The 17931-nt window shown below is 37.5% G+C and overlaps 1 protein-coding gene across 3 annotated transcripts in view; it reads right to left on the reverse strand.

The window, feature by feature from the left end:
- Positions 1–5030: 5030 nt before the first annotated feature.
- LOC124154200 (mushroom body large-type Kenyon cell-specific protein 1) overlaps positions 5031–17931 on the reverse strand; it is a 29200-nt gene continuing 16299 nt past the window's right edge. For all 3 annotated transcript variants that reach the window (XM_046527773.1, XM_046527774.1, XM_046527775.1), the window contains exon 5: positions 5031–16402. In XM_046527773.1, coding sequence (XP_046383729.1) covers positions 13595–16402 — 2808 coding nt within the window. In that variant the 3' untranslated portion in view covers positions 5031–13594. The remainder of the gene's footprint in view (positions 16403–17931) is intronic.

Consider the following 17931-nt stretch of genomic DNA (forward strand, 5'->3'; position numbering starts at 1 on the left):
GGGATCGAACCGAGAGATCGAACCACTAGCACTTCTTTCCTCAAACCCAAAAAAATGTCACACGCAGACTTCGGGAAAAGTTTTCGTGTGACTACTTAAAGCTAATTGAGTCTGCGCAGAGTCCTCTGGATGGCAGTTCTCTACACTACTCCCTCATAGGGTCTACTTTGTAGTGTATTATCAACAATCCAGAGGACTCTGAGTCTGCGGCAGCACGAGCGCCCTTGCTTGATAGAAAACAAACGAGAAACGACATGCGTCAACCATCAATCGCGGGATAATCAAAACGAGAGGAGTCCCCATATGAAATTTTTAAATGAAAGTTGTGAAAATTGAAGATGTAAAGGTAGGAAGACCATAATTTTAAGTAACAGATTGTTTGATAAACGTAATTGCTAAATTTAGGTGAACTATCACCTTCATATAGAGAGTAATAGAAATAAAAATACCCTCGAAACATAGCAGACTGTCTCTCATTCGTAACTGTTGTCAATAGCCCATGACAGCCACGGGCCATCAAGCGAAAGAAGGAGAGATATCTAATTTTTTGCTCGTATTTTATCCTCTATTGCTCTCGTTTATTCGTCATTCGATTTATAGGTATATATTCGAGGTATAGGTCTTTCCCTACTTTTTAGATGATTTCCATGTTTAGGAACCATCGAGCAAGGTTGAATAAATAACTGTTTTATACTGTTTGATTTTGAGTGAAGGGAAAATAGATTAGTATTACTTGCCGTCAACCATTCTCATTTGACGCCAATATTAGTACAAATGCATCCTTTCCCATGATTAAGTGACGAGCATCAGGCGGGGAACGTTGAGATAAGCCTAATATGGACTCGGTGAACAATTTATAACTTCAAGAAAACCTGGGTTAAATCGATTGGCCTATGTAATATCTTTATAACTTGTGGCTGAATGAGCTATGTGCTTGGAATTTTATGCACAGTAAAATGGTAGGTACTCCCATGTGGGTCAATTTTTTCATAATTAATTTCAAGCTTAAGGTTTGCATTTACTTAATGTTCATGCTCTTAATTTCTCTCAATAAATATTTTGAAAGCCAACTTCAAGTATACCCTCCAAAATACAGATTTAAGATAGGAATTTCAGGTGAAAAACTCTTCTCTTACGAAAATTTCAGCCCACACCCCAAAGGTTGCGCGAAAGTAAGCAAAAATGAGTGTGTTATAGGGAAAAAAGATTCATGGTAAGAAATTACAGCACTGTGGATACACTCGCAGTTCGAAGATAATAAAATATGCAACACATTAGTTTACAAGAGCTGAAAGCTTATTATTACTGCGTTTACCCTTGCGTTTATTTCCGTAGGATCTCCTGACCAATTTCTGAAATACAAAATTGGTTTTTACTGTTAAATTCGTACTATACAAGATTAACTATAGAAGTAACGAAGGGGAATGGCTTACACGAAGGAAATGTGCCGAGAAAGATCAAGAAAAGAAGCACAGATAAATGCAATAAATACAACTCTAGGAGCTGCTAATGACAGATTAATGTTTAGTGCGATGACATGCCTAAATCTCGAAACATTATAAACAATCCTATTATTCCTTGATTTAAGTTTCTTCATATTGTTTTGCTGAGGAAACTATAGACGTAGACGAGAGAATCCTCTTCTTTACATATTAAAAAAATATTACAAACAATCTAGTTTTATTGTACTTTTGGTCACTTTCTCGGATAAGGTCACCATGAAAATATTTATTCGTAGTATTAAATATCCTAATTGAATTATAAAAAATATACACTTAATTTAAAAAGCAGTGGTGAAAACAGAAAACAGTTAACAGGACGGTAGTGTTCCATAATTAAATTCAGTTTCGTTATCTCAACCACAAAAATTTTTGCACCTATTTGTAAATATAATTTGTAAAAACTATTTGATGTGATCAAGATTAGAGTGATTTTAATTTTTTGACACATTTATCAATGAATACCCTTTAAATGGCTCCTAAAACATGTACATACTTTATTTTCAAGCCCATGTTGGCTCAGAGAGGGGCGGGAACAGTAGTTCAGATGGTTGCAGAGCCGTAAAACTTGTACATAAACATCACGATTAATGTAATTGTCCCGAATGAACAAAATTCCTGTTACTGTTTCCATTTTTCTTTTTTCAATGGTATTATCGGTTTCCTGATTGTCACACACACAGAATAACATTTAAGAAATGAGGGTTGCGGACAAGTAGGCGCTTAGCCTATTCCTAACTGTGGAAGACTGGGGTTTTCTCTGAATGTGATTACAAAAAAATGCCATTAATAAATTTATTTTTCCTGTATAATCAGTCTCTCAATACTTATATGATTTTGCGCATCTATTTCTAGGCCTAAGAGTTAGGAAAACCTGTCAAAGAAAAATATTTTCTTGCACTTGCAGTTTTCAAGTCATTGATTATATTTTATTATTATTTTTTATTTGAGTTTCCATCGTAATGAAAATATTATCTGTAGTAGAGAAAATATTCAACCTTTTTTAATTTAATCACACTTTTTGAGTGATATAATCTTTTTCTAAATAGTTGAACATCCTTGGATACTAGTTTCTGAAAATCTTGTCAGGTATTCAGAGCAAAAGAACTGCATGTTGAATACAGTTAACCCTTATCAATGCCCTCAAAGCAGATCATTTTTCTTCCCATATCTTAAAAGGAGCAGTTGAAAACGTATTTATTTCCTTTGAAAAAGTTTGTAAACTATCAAAAGCTGTAAATTATTTAGAGAAACAACCCAGATAGCAATGCAAGCTGGAATCAAGCTTGATTCAAGCTTGACTGATCAAGGCTGCAAGCTTGCAGCAACCTGGAAAAAACAAGCCTGTTAGCTTGATTCAAGCTTGAATCAAGCTAACTAGTCTCCACCAGTCAAGGTTGTTGCAAGCTTGAAAAAACAAGCCTGAATCAAGGGTATGACACCTTCCCACATAGCAATGCAAGCTGGTAATAAAAGGTGGTATAACACTGTGTGCTCTTGCTAGCCACAGGTGAGTGAGTTAGTGTTATATATGAGTGGTGAGTTGTGAGTTTTGTGAGTGACTGAGCTTTCTGACCAGAAAATATTTCAACCTTGACACGACAAGGGAAAATCAAGTTTGGCAGTTTGACATACGCTGGACTCAGGCTTGAAAAATTCAACCTTGACATGGCAAGGAAAAATCAAGCTTGACATAAGCTAACATGCTATGTGGGAACTATTACATTTAACACAACCATTTGATCTCAAAATATTGAAAGTTTCATGTAATCAAAGAGGATGAATTAATGACGGTGACATGATAAGGAGATCCTAATGCCAATAGTGTGACTTTGAAAATTTTCCCAGGGATATCTGAAAGTCATCAGCTCAGAAAGTTGCAGGAAACAATGATTGTAGTGCAAATAATTTATGAGTGGGGACAACTTCTGTCATTTGTATCATATGCAACCAATTTTTATCAGAAGCTAAGAGATTTGTTTAGAGTTGACTGCAAATATCTCTCTGTTTGAACATTACATTTATGAAAATATGTGTCAGATATTAGATTTATAATTTTATTTCCAGGTAAATGAGGGAAAGGTTTTCTGAATGCTACCTACACTTCATTAACGTTATCTCTGGACTCTCATTCTTAAGTGTATATGCATTACTAATCGTACTCCAAACCAAAAACTGCTTTAGGCTTTTTGCATACAATTAAGTACCTAAGTTGCAGCATTGAGGTGATGTTAAGAATGCTGGAAGTAAGTTTCAAGTTTTCATAAAGGCTGGAAAAACAAACCAACTTTTATGTGTCCGCAGTGGCTGATTTGTTGTTATCAAATTGCTCTCAGGTGACACTTACTTTCATTTGGGACACCTGTCAATCATTTATTGCAATCCAGGTGCTTTAGTGATCCCTTCCCTGATGATATTTGGACACATTTGAATTACTCTCCTTTCCATAACAGGAGGGATTTCCTATCCATTTCTTATCTCACTAATAAAATATTTAGAAAAGCATTTGTTGATACATGTAAAATCTATAAAACAATAGAGTGATTAGAGACTTCAAAGGATTAGAATGATGAGCCAAAATTTAATATAGGTAATTAAACCTTCCTCCCACTAATTATTCTTCAATGGAAACAAAGAGGAGAGGAAGAAGACAAAGGTGGGAGACATTATTCATTACGAAACGCAGCTGTATGCACCTACTGGGAAGCATATCTTCCATATTTAAGTAAATGTAATGAAGAAGGGCAAGAGGTGTGTAGATAATAATGTAATAAACATGTTGCTTTGTACAAGAAAGATATGAAGAGGTAACTTGAACTAGGAGAGAGCATCTAGAGCTATGAGAAACATTTTCCTCCAAAGCACCATCCCCTCTGACCAATCTACGATACTTCATGGCTTTTCCCCAAATACCTCTAAATGTACATTCTTTTTACTAAAACTATTTAGTTTCGGTTCCTCCACTTCCAAGTTAGGATTTTACTGGAAAATGGACTGTCTATAGTAAACAATATTTATGTATATCCAAGTCTCATCCACTACTGGTAACAGATTTAATCTTCTCAGGAATGTATTCTCAAATAAAGCTGTCTTCAAAAGTTCTCCAACCATTAGATACATATATAAAAGTCTTTAATAAGGCTCCACTTCCCCACTATTTTAGCTCATGTCCACTGGGCTGGATTTTCATAAAATACTATTTTTCATTTGAATTAAAGAAGTAGTTAGGAGAAAAGAAATATCACCATATAAATAATGCCTATTTGAATTTAACATTCAAATTCTCCTTGATTTAATTCCATCAGTTCTGCAACAATGAGTCAGGACTAAATTCTTCCAAATTAAATTCTAATGATCTTGTAACAAATTTTATCCTAGGCTTAAATATCTATAATAATCGTCTTCTTTGCTATTCTCAATGGCTTTGAAATTAACACCAAATTTTATGTAACCAATCTTACTGAAACGTAATAAGAGTATATAGACTGCATTAAAAATAGCATCAATTATCCTTTCTTCATTAAAACATTATTCCATGTGCGTATTGTTTATTTTGTTCCACAATGTATTTCAACTTCCTCATAGGGTTCCAGCTCCCATTAAGGAAAGGTACAGCAAGTAGAAATGTCCAATTTAAATGATATATTTAGCAGTCAGAGACACACATTATGCAGCATGAGCTTATGTTCAAAAGCTTCACACTTTTGATCCAAGAACCAACATGCCGTAATCAGTGTTCACCTAAAAAACATTCATAGACTACTTCAATTAAGAATAAAAAACACACTTCACAGTAATAAATACTGATTTACTCCAAAGTCACAATATAAATATACAATTTTTTATTCTCTGAAAATAACACTTCCCACAATCATGTCAACCATTTTCTTTCAACACCTATGTGTGTGTGATGAGTGGCTGACACACTCACCTAATTCTTTCGGAACAATCTCTTCAATGTTCTGCAAAGGCGTAATGGGATGCAAGATCAAAAATGTAAGGGAAAGAAAACACCCACTGACCTCAGTCTGCAAATACATTATTATCACTTTTTTATATTTTCGGTTCTTTACATCTGTGCCAGTTATGCCTTCATTCTCTGAAAAGTTGAAGAATTTTTTTTTTAGCTTACTCTCAAGGATGCCTTCAACATTAGTTTGGCAGCCGGGTGTGCAGGAAATAACATTGGTCCCGGGCCAGGAGTCAAAACATCATCAAAATAGAATTACAGTTAATAAGCTGGCAATTTTTTCTAACTGCAGTGAGAAATGTATTACAATACAATAACATTTACTGAAGGTTCCATTTCCAGCAGAAATTTCAATTTACACTTTTGAAGACGTAAAAGTGTTATCCAAAATCATGATCCCTTGGTCCCACATAGCAAGTTGATGACGCCTTCCAAAACAGACAGTGATAGAGAATATGTATGTGGTCTCCATGGAAGTTTTATGCCTTTAGAAAACATTTCATAACGTCAATGCAAAAACTTAAAGAAGCATAAATAACATCTCTGGAAGCAGGAATGGAATGAATTTTTGTACATAAAATGATTGAAAGTTTTAAAAACGAGCTGAGCCATTGTCTATATTACTTTCCATCCATTATAAGGGTGGTCACATCACCGATGAATGAAAAGAGTCACTTAGAACACATCATTTCAATGCCCAAGTGTTCTTCAACAAAGAGAGAGAGAAAAGGCAGCCATAACAACAGCCGAATGCAGATGTTACCACTGCAACCACAGCCCTGCTAACGGCCCTCTCTTACTGTCTCTCCCAAAAGTGCCTGCCAATCTTTTCCAACAGTCGCAATCATCTGTCTTGGAAACTCGGACGAATTCATAAACTTCTTCATATTGATAGAAGTGACAAAAGCTATCGATTCAATTAAAAAATAATCGAATCTCGAGAATACTGGCAGATTTCAGTCTTTGCGAGTTCCGTGGCAGAGCCTATGGCCGGAAGTGGACTGACTGGCAACAGAGTGAAAGCATGTCATGAGATCATGATTTCAAAGGCCAAAATTCATACAGAAGTTCATCTTTTGTTCAAATCTCATACATGTTTCCATTAACAACACGAAGAAAGCAACAAAAACTGTCAATCAAAAACACCACATAACTCTAATCTCTCTCATGCTTGTATATAATAATATAGTAAAACATAACTCAGTCCACACAAGCACAACATTGCACTTTTAAGTCAAACCTCTGTCATCACAACCAATATTAAAAACATCAACTTGGTACAGTTAGAATGATAAATTCTTGAAGCCACAGAAAGCGAGCGACCAAATCCTCACGTGTGCCACACAATAATTACAAAAGTTCTGTCTGTAGTTTGTTACACCTTTATCTCACCCCATCATTCTAGCCTCCTTTAAATTCCTAGAATACAGAGGCACCGAATGATATGCATTTCTAATGAGGGTGAAAACTGGTGAGTCAGAGCAGTTAAGGAAGAACAAGAAATGGGAAAAAAGACTAGATTAGAGACATCACAAATCTTTAAAAGATACAAATTTTGATATGTCACATACAGGTATATAAAGAATAAAGGTACCTAAAATACATTTTTTGCATTACTGTGGTGCACCACATATATGACTTTCTTCATTAAATATTGACAATTTTCAACTTGATGTCGTCTTCCTCACTCAATAGTTTTGAGGAAGGAAGGCATACAAATTTACAATTTCCTTTTTCAATATAATGACTCAAGAGTAATTAAAAAAATTAAGTGTGCCTTCAGCATACAGCATATAATATATGAATAGATATGAGTATGTATATAATTTATGTATAGAGATTTTTCATTTTAAGTCCAATGTATCATATATAAAAAGAATTGTACACTTATGAAAAAAGGAAAAATATTCATAAGATGTCACTGGTATAGACAGTGCCTATATTTGATTTTGTTTTACCTTCCACAATATAGCAAGACAATGAATTTGAAGTCCGCACTTCTATAACATTTCATAAGCAATAAAAGGCAAGACACACTTTGGCATAAGTTTTGACTTTAAATTTTTTTCTGGGCTGTGAATCAGTTCTTAATTATTTAGAAGACCATCACAAGTATCACCATTAAATATTAAACGCTCAAAAATTGTTATCTCTATCAACTCTCTGGCCAATCATAAACAATTTTTTGTTTTCTATTAAGTTTTCAATATTGATCAACTATACGTTGCTAACATTGATCAGCAAAAAAACCTTTATGAACAAAATTTCATCCAACATAGAGAATACCAAATTTTTCACACATAAATTCAACATTACTAATTGTTCCAACTCTTTTTAATCAAAATAAAGACACTAGAATATTCTAACAGTTCTGTGGCCTCTGTCTCTTTCTCTCTCAATAGTGTGATTGACTGGAAATGGACAGCGGTTACTAGTTCAAACTAGTTGTAACAATGGTGTAACCACAAGAAATCCACAGCCTTTAATCTCATGTCAAAATATCAAAGGTCATTAATAGTGCATCACCAGGAATTGGGGCACAGTGGAACAGATATCAAAACCAACTTCATTAACTAGACCAACCAGAGCACCAAATAATTGAATATTTTTTAAGCCATCTCTACATTGTAGGTGCACGCTGGTCGGTATAAGGAACCCTTAAACAGACTTTTCAATTCCCAAACATTTTTCCCTTTCTCCTTTTTTTTTAATTCTACCAAAAAGAGGCACAAGCACAGAATCGATAAAACAGGTCAGTCTTCGGTCACAGAGAGTTGAAACATTGCAAAAATACATGGGATGTAACCACAATTTGCAAAAAAAGCAACAGAAGTGTACTCATAACACTATAATAGAAAAAAGCTGAAAATATTTCCAGAAACCTAAGGGATAATGGTTTTTTTTCAAATAGTGGTAAGGGTTAAAAATGCAGAGTGGGCCATCATTAGAATAGCATCCAAAAAGCTCCATCATGACAGTTATTTCAATGTGTGATTCCTACCATATACCTTCTCAGCATCATCTTGTACTCAAAACACATGTGAGATTTTTCTTTCACAATTGCAAAAAAATATGTCTGGAATGAATTGTGTCACACTTGCAAAGGACATCAAATACACAAAAATTCTACTGCTCTGGGTTCCAAGTTTTAAAACTACTTTGTATTTCATCTTGACGGTCAATGCAGAATTGCCCTATTGTTTAAACCTAATCCATATGTATAGCCACAACAGTGACTGGTTACAATTATTCTTAGATACACTGTAAATTACTGTTGATACTATTGTATTCCATGTACATAATGCAGCCTACGACTGTAACAGAATCTAAAATGCGTTAACCTTGAGATAATAATTCGCTAAGAGCCCAGATATTGTGGTAGGAGCAGTGAGAAACATGGGAGATGCCGGTAGACCATCGCACACTAAAAAGTTAACACCAGAACAATTGAGAAAGGTGGCAGCATGTTAAGAATAGGACTGTATAGTATTTAATGTAGGGTATGCATTGCTATGTGCATTCGTAGGAATATTTGGGCTAGGCCAGAACTTGACATTCTGTCAACAGAAGTTGTCTGTAGCACCATTTACCCTATGTCCCATATGCAAACCAACCTTTCCCATAAATCTCTGAAACAGAATCTAGAGTAGAGAAAACTGTCCTAAACTGCATTACACTGTGAAAACTGTATTAATAGTGGTAAAATTCCTTAGTAATGTAACAATAAAAGAAGTACTGTGAGATACTGCACAATCTGTTGGCTTCTTTTTTCATATTTTTGGTCCCAACACCATCATGTATCATTCCACAAGACTCGAGTGTTATTCATGACATGTATGTGGGACAAGAGATGTAAATTCAATTCATTAGAGCAATCAGTATAAGATATAAATAGATATCATAAGTCAGCTGAAATGGATAGATATGTCCGTCCAATGCAAGTGTGAACCATGGAATGGTGAAATATCAATTGTAACACTGTATTCAGACTGTACTGTGTTTTTGTAACAATGGAGTATACAACAATCAGTGAGAAAAAAATATTTACATTTGCCATCTTTTGGAGATGGTCTTCCTACAACTGTCACATAAAAAAATGCATAGAATTAAAGAAAGTGAGACAGGAAATGGGGAGACGGAAGCTTAAAGTGACATATTTCATGACCAGAAACTACAGGCATCAACTGAGAGTGGCATTTGTTTTGAGCTGTACTCAGCACAAGTTTAACATTAATATGAGCCAACTTCAAGCTCATCCCTCACCATGGAAAATACACGAAACATGATAAAAAATTTGTGGATGAGGAACTGTACTAAGTATGTAACAAAATAAAACAAAATGCACATATTATTAGTCCCATGACAACAAGTACAATGATTCACGACTGTGTTGAAAGAAAGGGGGTGAAAAGTTTAAGTGGGAAATGGGGGACAGCAATTGATAAAGATTTAAAGGTCTGCTTTAACATACTATATGAGCTACACTCATTCACCCCCATCAGTTATAAAAAATGTAACTATAATTACAAAATCAACTCTTAAAAATAGAGATTGAACCACAGATACAAACTGAACATGAAAATATTTAACAGCGGTATTATGTAGGAAAATTAAGGCAAAACATTTCTAATATACAATTTTTTCCTACATAACACCATTTTGAAGTGAAAATAAAAAGATAATTACGAACTATTTAACATTTCTCTTGGTAATAATGGCAGCAAAATTATTTGACCACTAAATTAATTACATAACATATGGTCTATTGTTATAAATTTAAGAGTTTCATGCTAAGGCTTCACTGAACAAATGCAACGTATGCATCTCATAATGAAACAAACAAGCTATACACTCCTTTGAATGAAAATGAACAGCATTTGTTATAATAATGTGACTGGTACATATGAAGTCATGATCAACTAAACTATACAATACAACATTACAACCAGTTCACAAAATAAACTCATGCTGATTAATAAAATACAATGTACATTACCTCATAATGAGAAATGATAAAATAACAAACACTTTTACTGGGGGGTGAAGAACCACTGCAGCTTGCATTCGCTGTTTATGTCTACACAATAAGTAACAACTCTGTACAAAATTTGACAAATGTTTCCCAGAAAAAAATGCATAGTAATTATCAGTAGCATACAAAATATTCCTATTATTATTGAATATTTGTGTTTACATGTAATTAAGTTAATATCCATATGTGTCTGCGTATACAGATGTGTGCCGGATCTATGAATGTTTATAGTAAACTACCGATTATACTGTATTGAATGGATGACAACTAAGATATACCTTGTTGCTACTGAATCTACCATTTGCCTGTCTACTTTTGTATTGTGAAAAATTGGAGTATATGTGAATAAGCAGCCGAGTGCTGTAAATAGACTGAAACTGAAACTTTGATAACAGCCCTAGCATTTGAAAATTTTGTACAGAGATGCATAACAGTTTACAGAGCCTTTTCAGCAGGAAATTGCCCTCAGAGTAAAATCCTCTTTGTAAGAAGTCTGGCAAAAGAAAAGGATAAAACTGGTTTTCACACGACACTTCACTAAAATATCACAGCCCTCTCTCTCCTAGTAGAGAAATATATATTATATGTATATATATATTTATATAGATTTCACATCAGCCCTTTTTCTTTTTCCCTAACACATTTGAATGCACTCTATATATATTCCTATATATATAGCCGTGCCTGAATAATACCAAAAAATAACAGAAACTGGAGAAAGAGAGTAAAAAAGAGTTAGCACGGCTCTTAATGATTTTTGAATCTTTTTGCAATAATAAATTGTAGGTGTTGTGTGTCCATGTTATGGTTAACGTAAACTGGAATTCCCTTTCCCACCTACATATGCTAGCTCTTTTAAAATTTCTTACCAAAATATCACGCACATAAAACAACAACAAATCAAAAACAAATTACATCTGTACATCTCAAATATGATTGAAAAAAAGTTTAACATCACTTTATCTCAGCATTGCACTAACGAGTCTGTTTCTCCTTTCTTTCGCCCCCAACTCATTCACATTAAACACACATGCAAGGCTCACACCAAAATTGCTCTCAGTCACACAGCGAATAGCAATAAAAGAGAAATTATGTCTTTTTCTATTCCTTTCCACACTTCCATTCTTGAATTTATCACATATTCACTCTCTCTCACATACACCCAAACACTCACGTTTAAGAACATACACAAGCATGCACACACCTATCGTAAGACCTATTTAACACACAAGTGATCTTGGCTGAGATCTGGATTCCTTAAATTTTAAATATCTGGCACATTGTGGAATGTTCCTGTAGGTCATCTTATATTAGAAAGAACAATGGGAAGGGGCCAGTTATAGGAAAGATGGGAGGGTAATAGAGAATATCCCAAAAAGAGCAGTGCCCAGAGCCTCAGTTCGATAAAAATGTGCAAATTTTGAAAAGATCAGTAGATGGATCAGAAGAACATTTAGCATATGAATTCATACACTTGCAGGACAAATGCTGTCTATCATTATAGATCAATGTATATAAACAGCCATCTCAGTTCATACCTCACTGCCAGACAAGAAGTACAATATAACCAGATTTTAATTTGATATGAATATAGCTAGTTAATATAAAAGGCCACATTTGGGGCTAAAAGAGGAAAGGCATATAAATGGGTTGCCTTTTGGATATCCTTTTGTAGGAGAGAGGTTTGGGTAAGAGCCTGCAGGAAAGGGTATTACATGGGCACCTAAGTGTTGCTAGAGGTGACCTAGGATTGGCAAAAATGCAAGGCATTCAACACTGAGGACCAAAGGGGACATTGTTAAGCAGTTTTTCCAAGGTACAAATCCTCATTCAACACCAATAGCAACACAAGATGCCCATGTTGAGGCAGCAAAATGGAAAATAAATACATTGATTACGTTAATTTGGAGTGGGCCAATCCAATTTTATGAAGTGGCAATTAATTTTTTGCTTTTCCTTTCTTCCATTTTGTAGTTAGTCACTTCTTCATCAGAAGTAATGATGCTGACGTTTTCTGTTTCTTGTTGTTGTAGGTAGAGGTGTGGTATTGGTGGTAGTGGTGGCGGTTGATTGGTTCATGGGTCAGTCAGTAAGTAAGTTGAATGGGTTAATGGATAAGATGGTTGGTTGGTTGGTAGGTTGGCTTGGGATGTTGTGTGTAATTTGGTTCTTGAAAATGCTGTTTGTTCCCCCTTCAGTTTATCCTCTTCCTTCAGAGCTTGAATGTCATGTCGGCCACTTGAGGCCACACCAAACTAATTGCACTTCATTATGTCGTGAACAAAATCCTAACTATATAGCCTATATTGATAGAGAAAATATACATTCACAAAATTTGGCTTCATCACAGACAGTTCTTGGCATCCCAAGAATATTTTTTCCAAATCAAAGCAGTCTATCTTGTTGTGAAAGACAGTCTTTCCAATAACTGGGCTTTAAATCTTATATTAATGTATATATATATATTTATATATCTCATTTTATATTTGATCCTTTTCTTAAACTATGCATGCCAAACAACTTCTCACGTGTACACATGCTTGCATACCATAACAAACAAACACCAACATACAGGCACTCACGCTTACATGCAAGCAGCCTTCATTAAGAGTATGGTGTCAAAATGTCCACCCAATATTTTAGAAAATTAAATTAAGAAAAGTTACAACAGAAAATGCCATCAAGTTAAAACTGCTTTGATAAATATCTCTTGGGAAACCTCACCACAGAAAATTCAAGTTGGCTTTTTTGTAAAAAGTTTCCCCAAGTATATACAGTTGTTTTTCTCTCCTATCATCACAATATTAAAAAGTCTCTTCGAACAGTTCGGTCAAACTTATGATTTACATACCTTTGGCAACATCGGGATTGTCAACCTCAAAGAGAGAAAAAACACGACATTAAAATATGCAAAAAGCATTTCTCTCATGGGGAAATTGGTTCAAGGAAATTTTTGTGTGAAAAATACCACCAAAAAACTACATACAACACTTACAAATCAGTACAGCAAGGTGAAAAATGGACACCTTCATGTTTGTTGTCATCGCATTTTTTTGTTGTATTCCTAAAGTCAGCTAATGAACAATAGAAGTATCAGTCGACATTTGATTTGGTATTTTCCTCAGTTTTAATTTCCTCCCGAACCTCAGGAGGAGGATTGGCAGATTCTTTAACTCCTTCTTCAGACACTTCCAGACTCTTCTCAGACTTTATGTCCTCACTTTGCAATGTCTCTCCTGCAGGAATTTCTGAGCTTCCCTCAGATAACTTACGGGCAATTTTCATGTCTACCTTCACCTCCGTATCTCTCAATTCCAAATCCACAACACTATGATCAGCATTGTCAGTCACTGGACAAGAAACACAATCATCATCACCATCCTCAGCTGCTGATCCTTCCTTTTTATCACAGGCACTTTGCAAACTACATTTCGAATCTGATATTTCCTCCATATTATGTCTGTCATCAGTCAAATTTTTATTCTCTTCCACTTCCACTTCAGTAGGCTCAACAACCACACCACTGTCCTTCTGCGTTTTGCCCTCATCATCCGCGGGCACTCTAGATAAGTCCACCACAGCCTCAGCAGTTGGCTGCGGGGGTGCTGGAGGGGGTGGGGGGGACCGTGGTGGGGAGCGGGACAATGTGCCAAGGCGACTATTACGGCATAGCTGGTCCAACAGCGTCACATTTGACATCCCTTCTGGTGCCAGCCTTCCTCCACTCATCAACCCCCCACCAATACCACCCCCAGCACTCTCTCCACCAGGAATTCCCATCTCCAATCGTGATCTAATGAGGCCATCTAAGAAGCTTCCTGCGATGGGGTTTGCACTGTTGCCCATGCCTCCACCCATCCCTCCCGTAGAGCCTGGGACAGCAGGTCGCCCGGCCACCGCAGCAGCGACAGCTGCGCCCCCTGTCGTGTCCGCCTGGAGCATCTGCATCATGGCCGAAGCAAAAATCTGCTCTCGAGATATTTCTATGGGCAGGTGTGACTGGAATGCAGCAGCCGCCGCGGCAGCCGATGGGGGCCAGAAGGAGAAAGCTGTGGCACTAGGGTGAGGAGCTGAGGAGGGGTACGATACGGAGGATGGGGATGGAGACGATGGGGAAGGGGAGGCAGACAACGTCGATTGGTTCCCCTCGAACGGGGACCTCATCTTGAGACCACCGTTGGGGGGGAGGAGGGACAGCGGGGGTCCACAGTGGGGACTGCCAAACGTCTGGGGGACCTTGGATTTGACGTGCGGTAAGGCCGAGCTCAGGGAAGGCTTGGTGATTTTGTCGGGTCCAACACCCATACCCACCTTCCTGTCACCCATGTCAGCTGTTGACGAATAATTCGTGTGAGACATCTGGTGCTGCTTCCCCAAAAGGCTGTGCTGTTGGCCCTTGGGCTCTCTCTTGCGAGGTCTCATGAGATGCCTTTCTTTGACCTTGTATTCAAGTGTTGAGTGAGGCACACCGTAGTAGGAACCAGCCCTGTGGACACTCATCTCTCCTCTTTGCACAGCTCTCACTGCCTCCACCAAGCTATCTCGATCATAGTTCCTGTACTTCCCTCTCTTAGGGCGCGTTCCTTTCCCACCAGTCACGTTTGTGCCAGTTGTGCATGTCGTCGTTGTAGTAGAGGCAGTTGTTGTCGAGGAGGCACTTTTGGCAGTAGATGCTTTGGAAGTGTCGCAAGCCATGTTCTGGCTTGAACCAACATCACTACCATACCTCCCCCTTTTATTATCTTGGAATACATTTCCCACCCTCTTTTCTGCACTTGATACCACTGGGTCAACCATGCCAAACCTTTGGTTAACCATTGCACGAGCCATTAGTTCTCTGGGTCCCAGAGCCCTCAAGCCCCCCACATTGACAGCTGGTGATGGGATAGGAGAGCTGGATTCACTACCAACTTCAGCACAAGTTGGACCTCCTCCACCAGAGGCTATGGATTGACTAGACTCTTCCCCGGCCACCCCATTCTTGGTTGGCTTGTAGGACGGAATTTTCAGTATCACATTTGGAGCTGGGCTAGTCACAGATGCCTCACGGCTTCCCTCCTCCTCCCTCTGAACAACACTTCCTTCGGCTGCCTCGGATGGCACCCCGCTACCACCATCGGAACTCTTCCCCATCATCGTTGGTTGCATCTCTCCCTCATCTTGCTCCAGCCCACAGGTGTCACCACTACCCCCTTCTAGGCCCTCCCGATGGTATCCGTTTACCCTACCCCCGGCCTCTCTCTCCACTGCCATTCGCCTCATCAGCTCAGGCAGGTGAGCTGGGTGCCTTAGGCCGGCCCTCTTCCTGATGGAATCCATGCCGGGGCTAGAGGTGCCCTCCTGCCTGCTTGGCCCGTCCCCCCCAAACATACCACTGCCGGCAAACATGTTGGCAATGTACGGAGCGAGGGCTGCCTTGTCCAGCAAGTCGGGGGAAGGAAACACGTCAAACGGGTTGCTGCCTCCTCCCATCCCACTACTCCTGTTGCCAGGACCACCTTGGAGGAGCTGTCGGAGCGAATCCGTCGTGGCAAGGCTGTCCAGCCCAGAGTAACGCACCAGATCATCCATTGAGAGTGAAACTTTCCTACCTTCAGCCTCCTCTCCATCGACTATCCTCCTCATTGGTTCATCCTCGTTGGCGTCCTCCTGTGCCTCCGTTCCCTCACCTTTGATTCGTCCAGATGCAACCATCACCACCTCACTCTCCTCCTCCTCTTCATCCTCCAGTCCGCGTGATCCCCTCATCTCCATCCCCATTGCAGGATTGTGTGTCAGGGCAGCTGCGGCTGTGGAGAAGTACCCTCCTCGTGGCCCAGTCATTCCTCGACCACCTCGGGGGCCAGGACCCCCTAATCCACCTGTGTGGTTTCTCTCACGCTCCATAGCCAACTTGTACACCTAAGGGGCATAAAAATTACCTAATTAACCCTCAAAATACCATTTCATGAAATGCAAAAGTGTAATTAACTACAATGCAACTCCTTTTAATCAACAATTTTAAAAATTTACCAAAATTTGGTTGGGATAGTTAAGTTTTAATGTCTTGGATCAACTTGTTTAGTTATATATCCAAGGAAGAATGAGAATTTATGAAATTGAAGTAAAAGACAAGCTGAAAATAGCATATTAAATGCCCAAATCTCATTGATATCAGCCATGGGCTATTTTTTTAAATATAAAATACTGGGAAATATTGCTGGTAAAATTCTGTATTGTGCACCAACTCAGAGCATGCATATTGAAAACATAGCTCTAGAATGTTTGTGGCTATGTATGATTACTAAGATAGATATTTTTTTGAGAATAAGCATTGATGGAAATGGGGAAAATCAGATTTATTTAAATTTTGCCATGCATATGTGTTGTTATTGGCTACCTACTACATGCAGTAGTTGCTTAAGCAAAAATAGTAATTATTATTAACATTTATATTGGCTACAGATGCCTAAAAATACACAAGAAATGGTGGCAGTAAATTCGCAAATCTTTAGTTCAACCTCATACAAGATACTTCATATTTCCTTCACATTATTTAACAAGTTCAATAACCCCATATTTCCCTCCTTCCAAACTTTCTCCAAATCATCTTTAGTGTATATGTGGCTTGCAGAGTTTATTATTGTCCTGTTTTGTCTAGAAAATAGTACTACAGGCATAAATAGGGTATATAAAAATAAATATTGGGGAATGAAATGGTGAGTTATTAAAATTCAGGTATAACATTGCTGGATTCAACAATTTATCTTTTCAATCTTCCAATTTGATTTTTACTTGTGCCCATTAAAATAGATGCAGAGGGTGACAATTTTTTTAGACCTTCAAAAAGCTGCTAAGTATGTACTTCATAAATTTTATTTTAAGGATGGACAACAAAAACCCACAATTGATTGGTCTTCAGGAAGTCATGTACCCTTCACCCTCACCACCCAAAACATTTGGGACTACTTCTCAGATTTCAGTGATGACATGCATTAACTTGGATATTTGTGTATGCCTCACAAATTATGACATCTCAAAGTCATCTCTAATATGTACTAAGTTAGTAAAAATTAAAACTGAAAAAAATAGAAAACTACTGGGTGAAATATTTCACGCTATGACTTATGTTTCATTTTAAGTCCTGATATCAGATCATTTATTAAGTATATTTATCCAAATTCAAGGAAATACTTCAACCATGCCAAAAATAAACTGAACTAAGTCATTACATCATATATATAAGCAAAAAGGAGATTCAGTTGAGGACCTCAAATCCGGAATCAAGAAACCCAGAAAATCAGAAATCCGGAGGGTTTGAAAATTCCTCTGCGTAGTGTTTCGACTTGCCACCTCGTGGTACCATACATTGCCAAGTTCACTATCGTAGCATCCCCACATTAGCCACACTTAAGGCTAATGTGAATGAACCCCTTATGCCCTCTCATTGC

The sequence above is a fragment of the Ischnura elegans genome, chromosome 2 (assembly GCF_921293095.1).
Source record: "Ischnura elegans chromosome 2, ioIscEleg1.1, whole genome shotgun sequence".
NCBI lineage: Eukaryota > Metazoa > Arthropoda > Insecta > Odonata > Coenagrionidae > Ischnura > Ischnura elegans.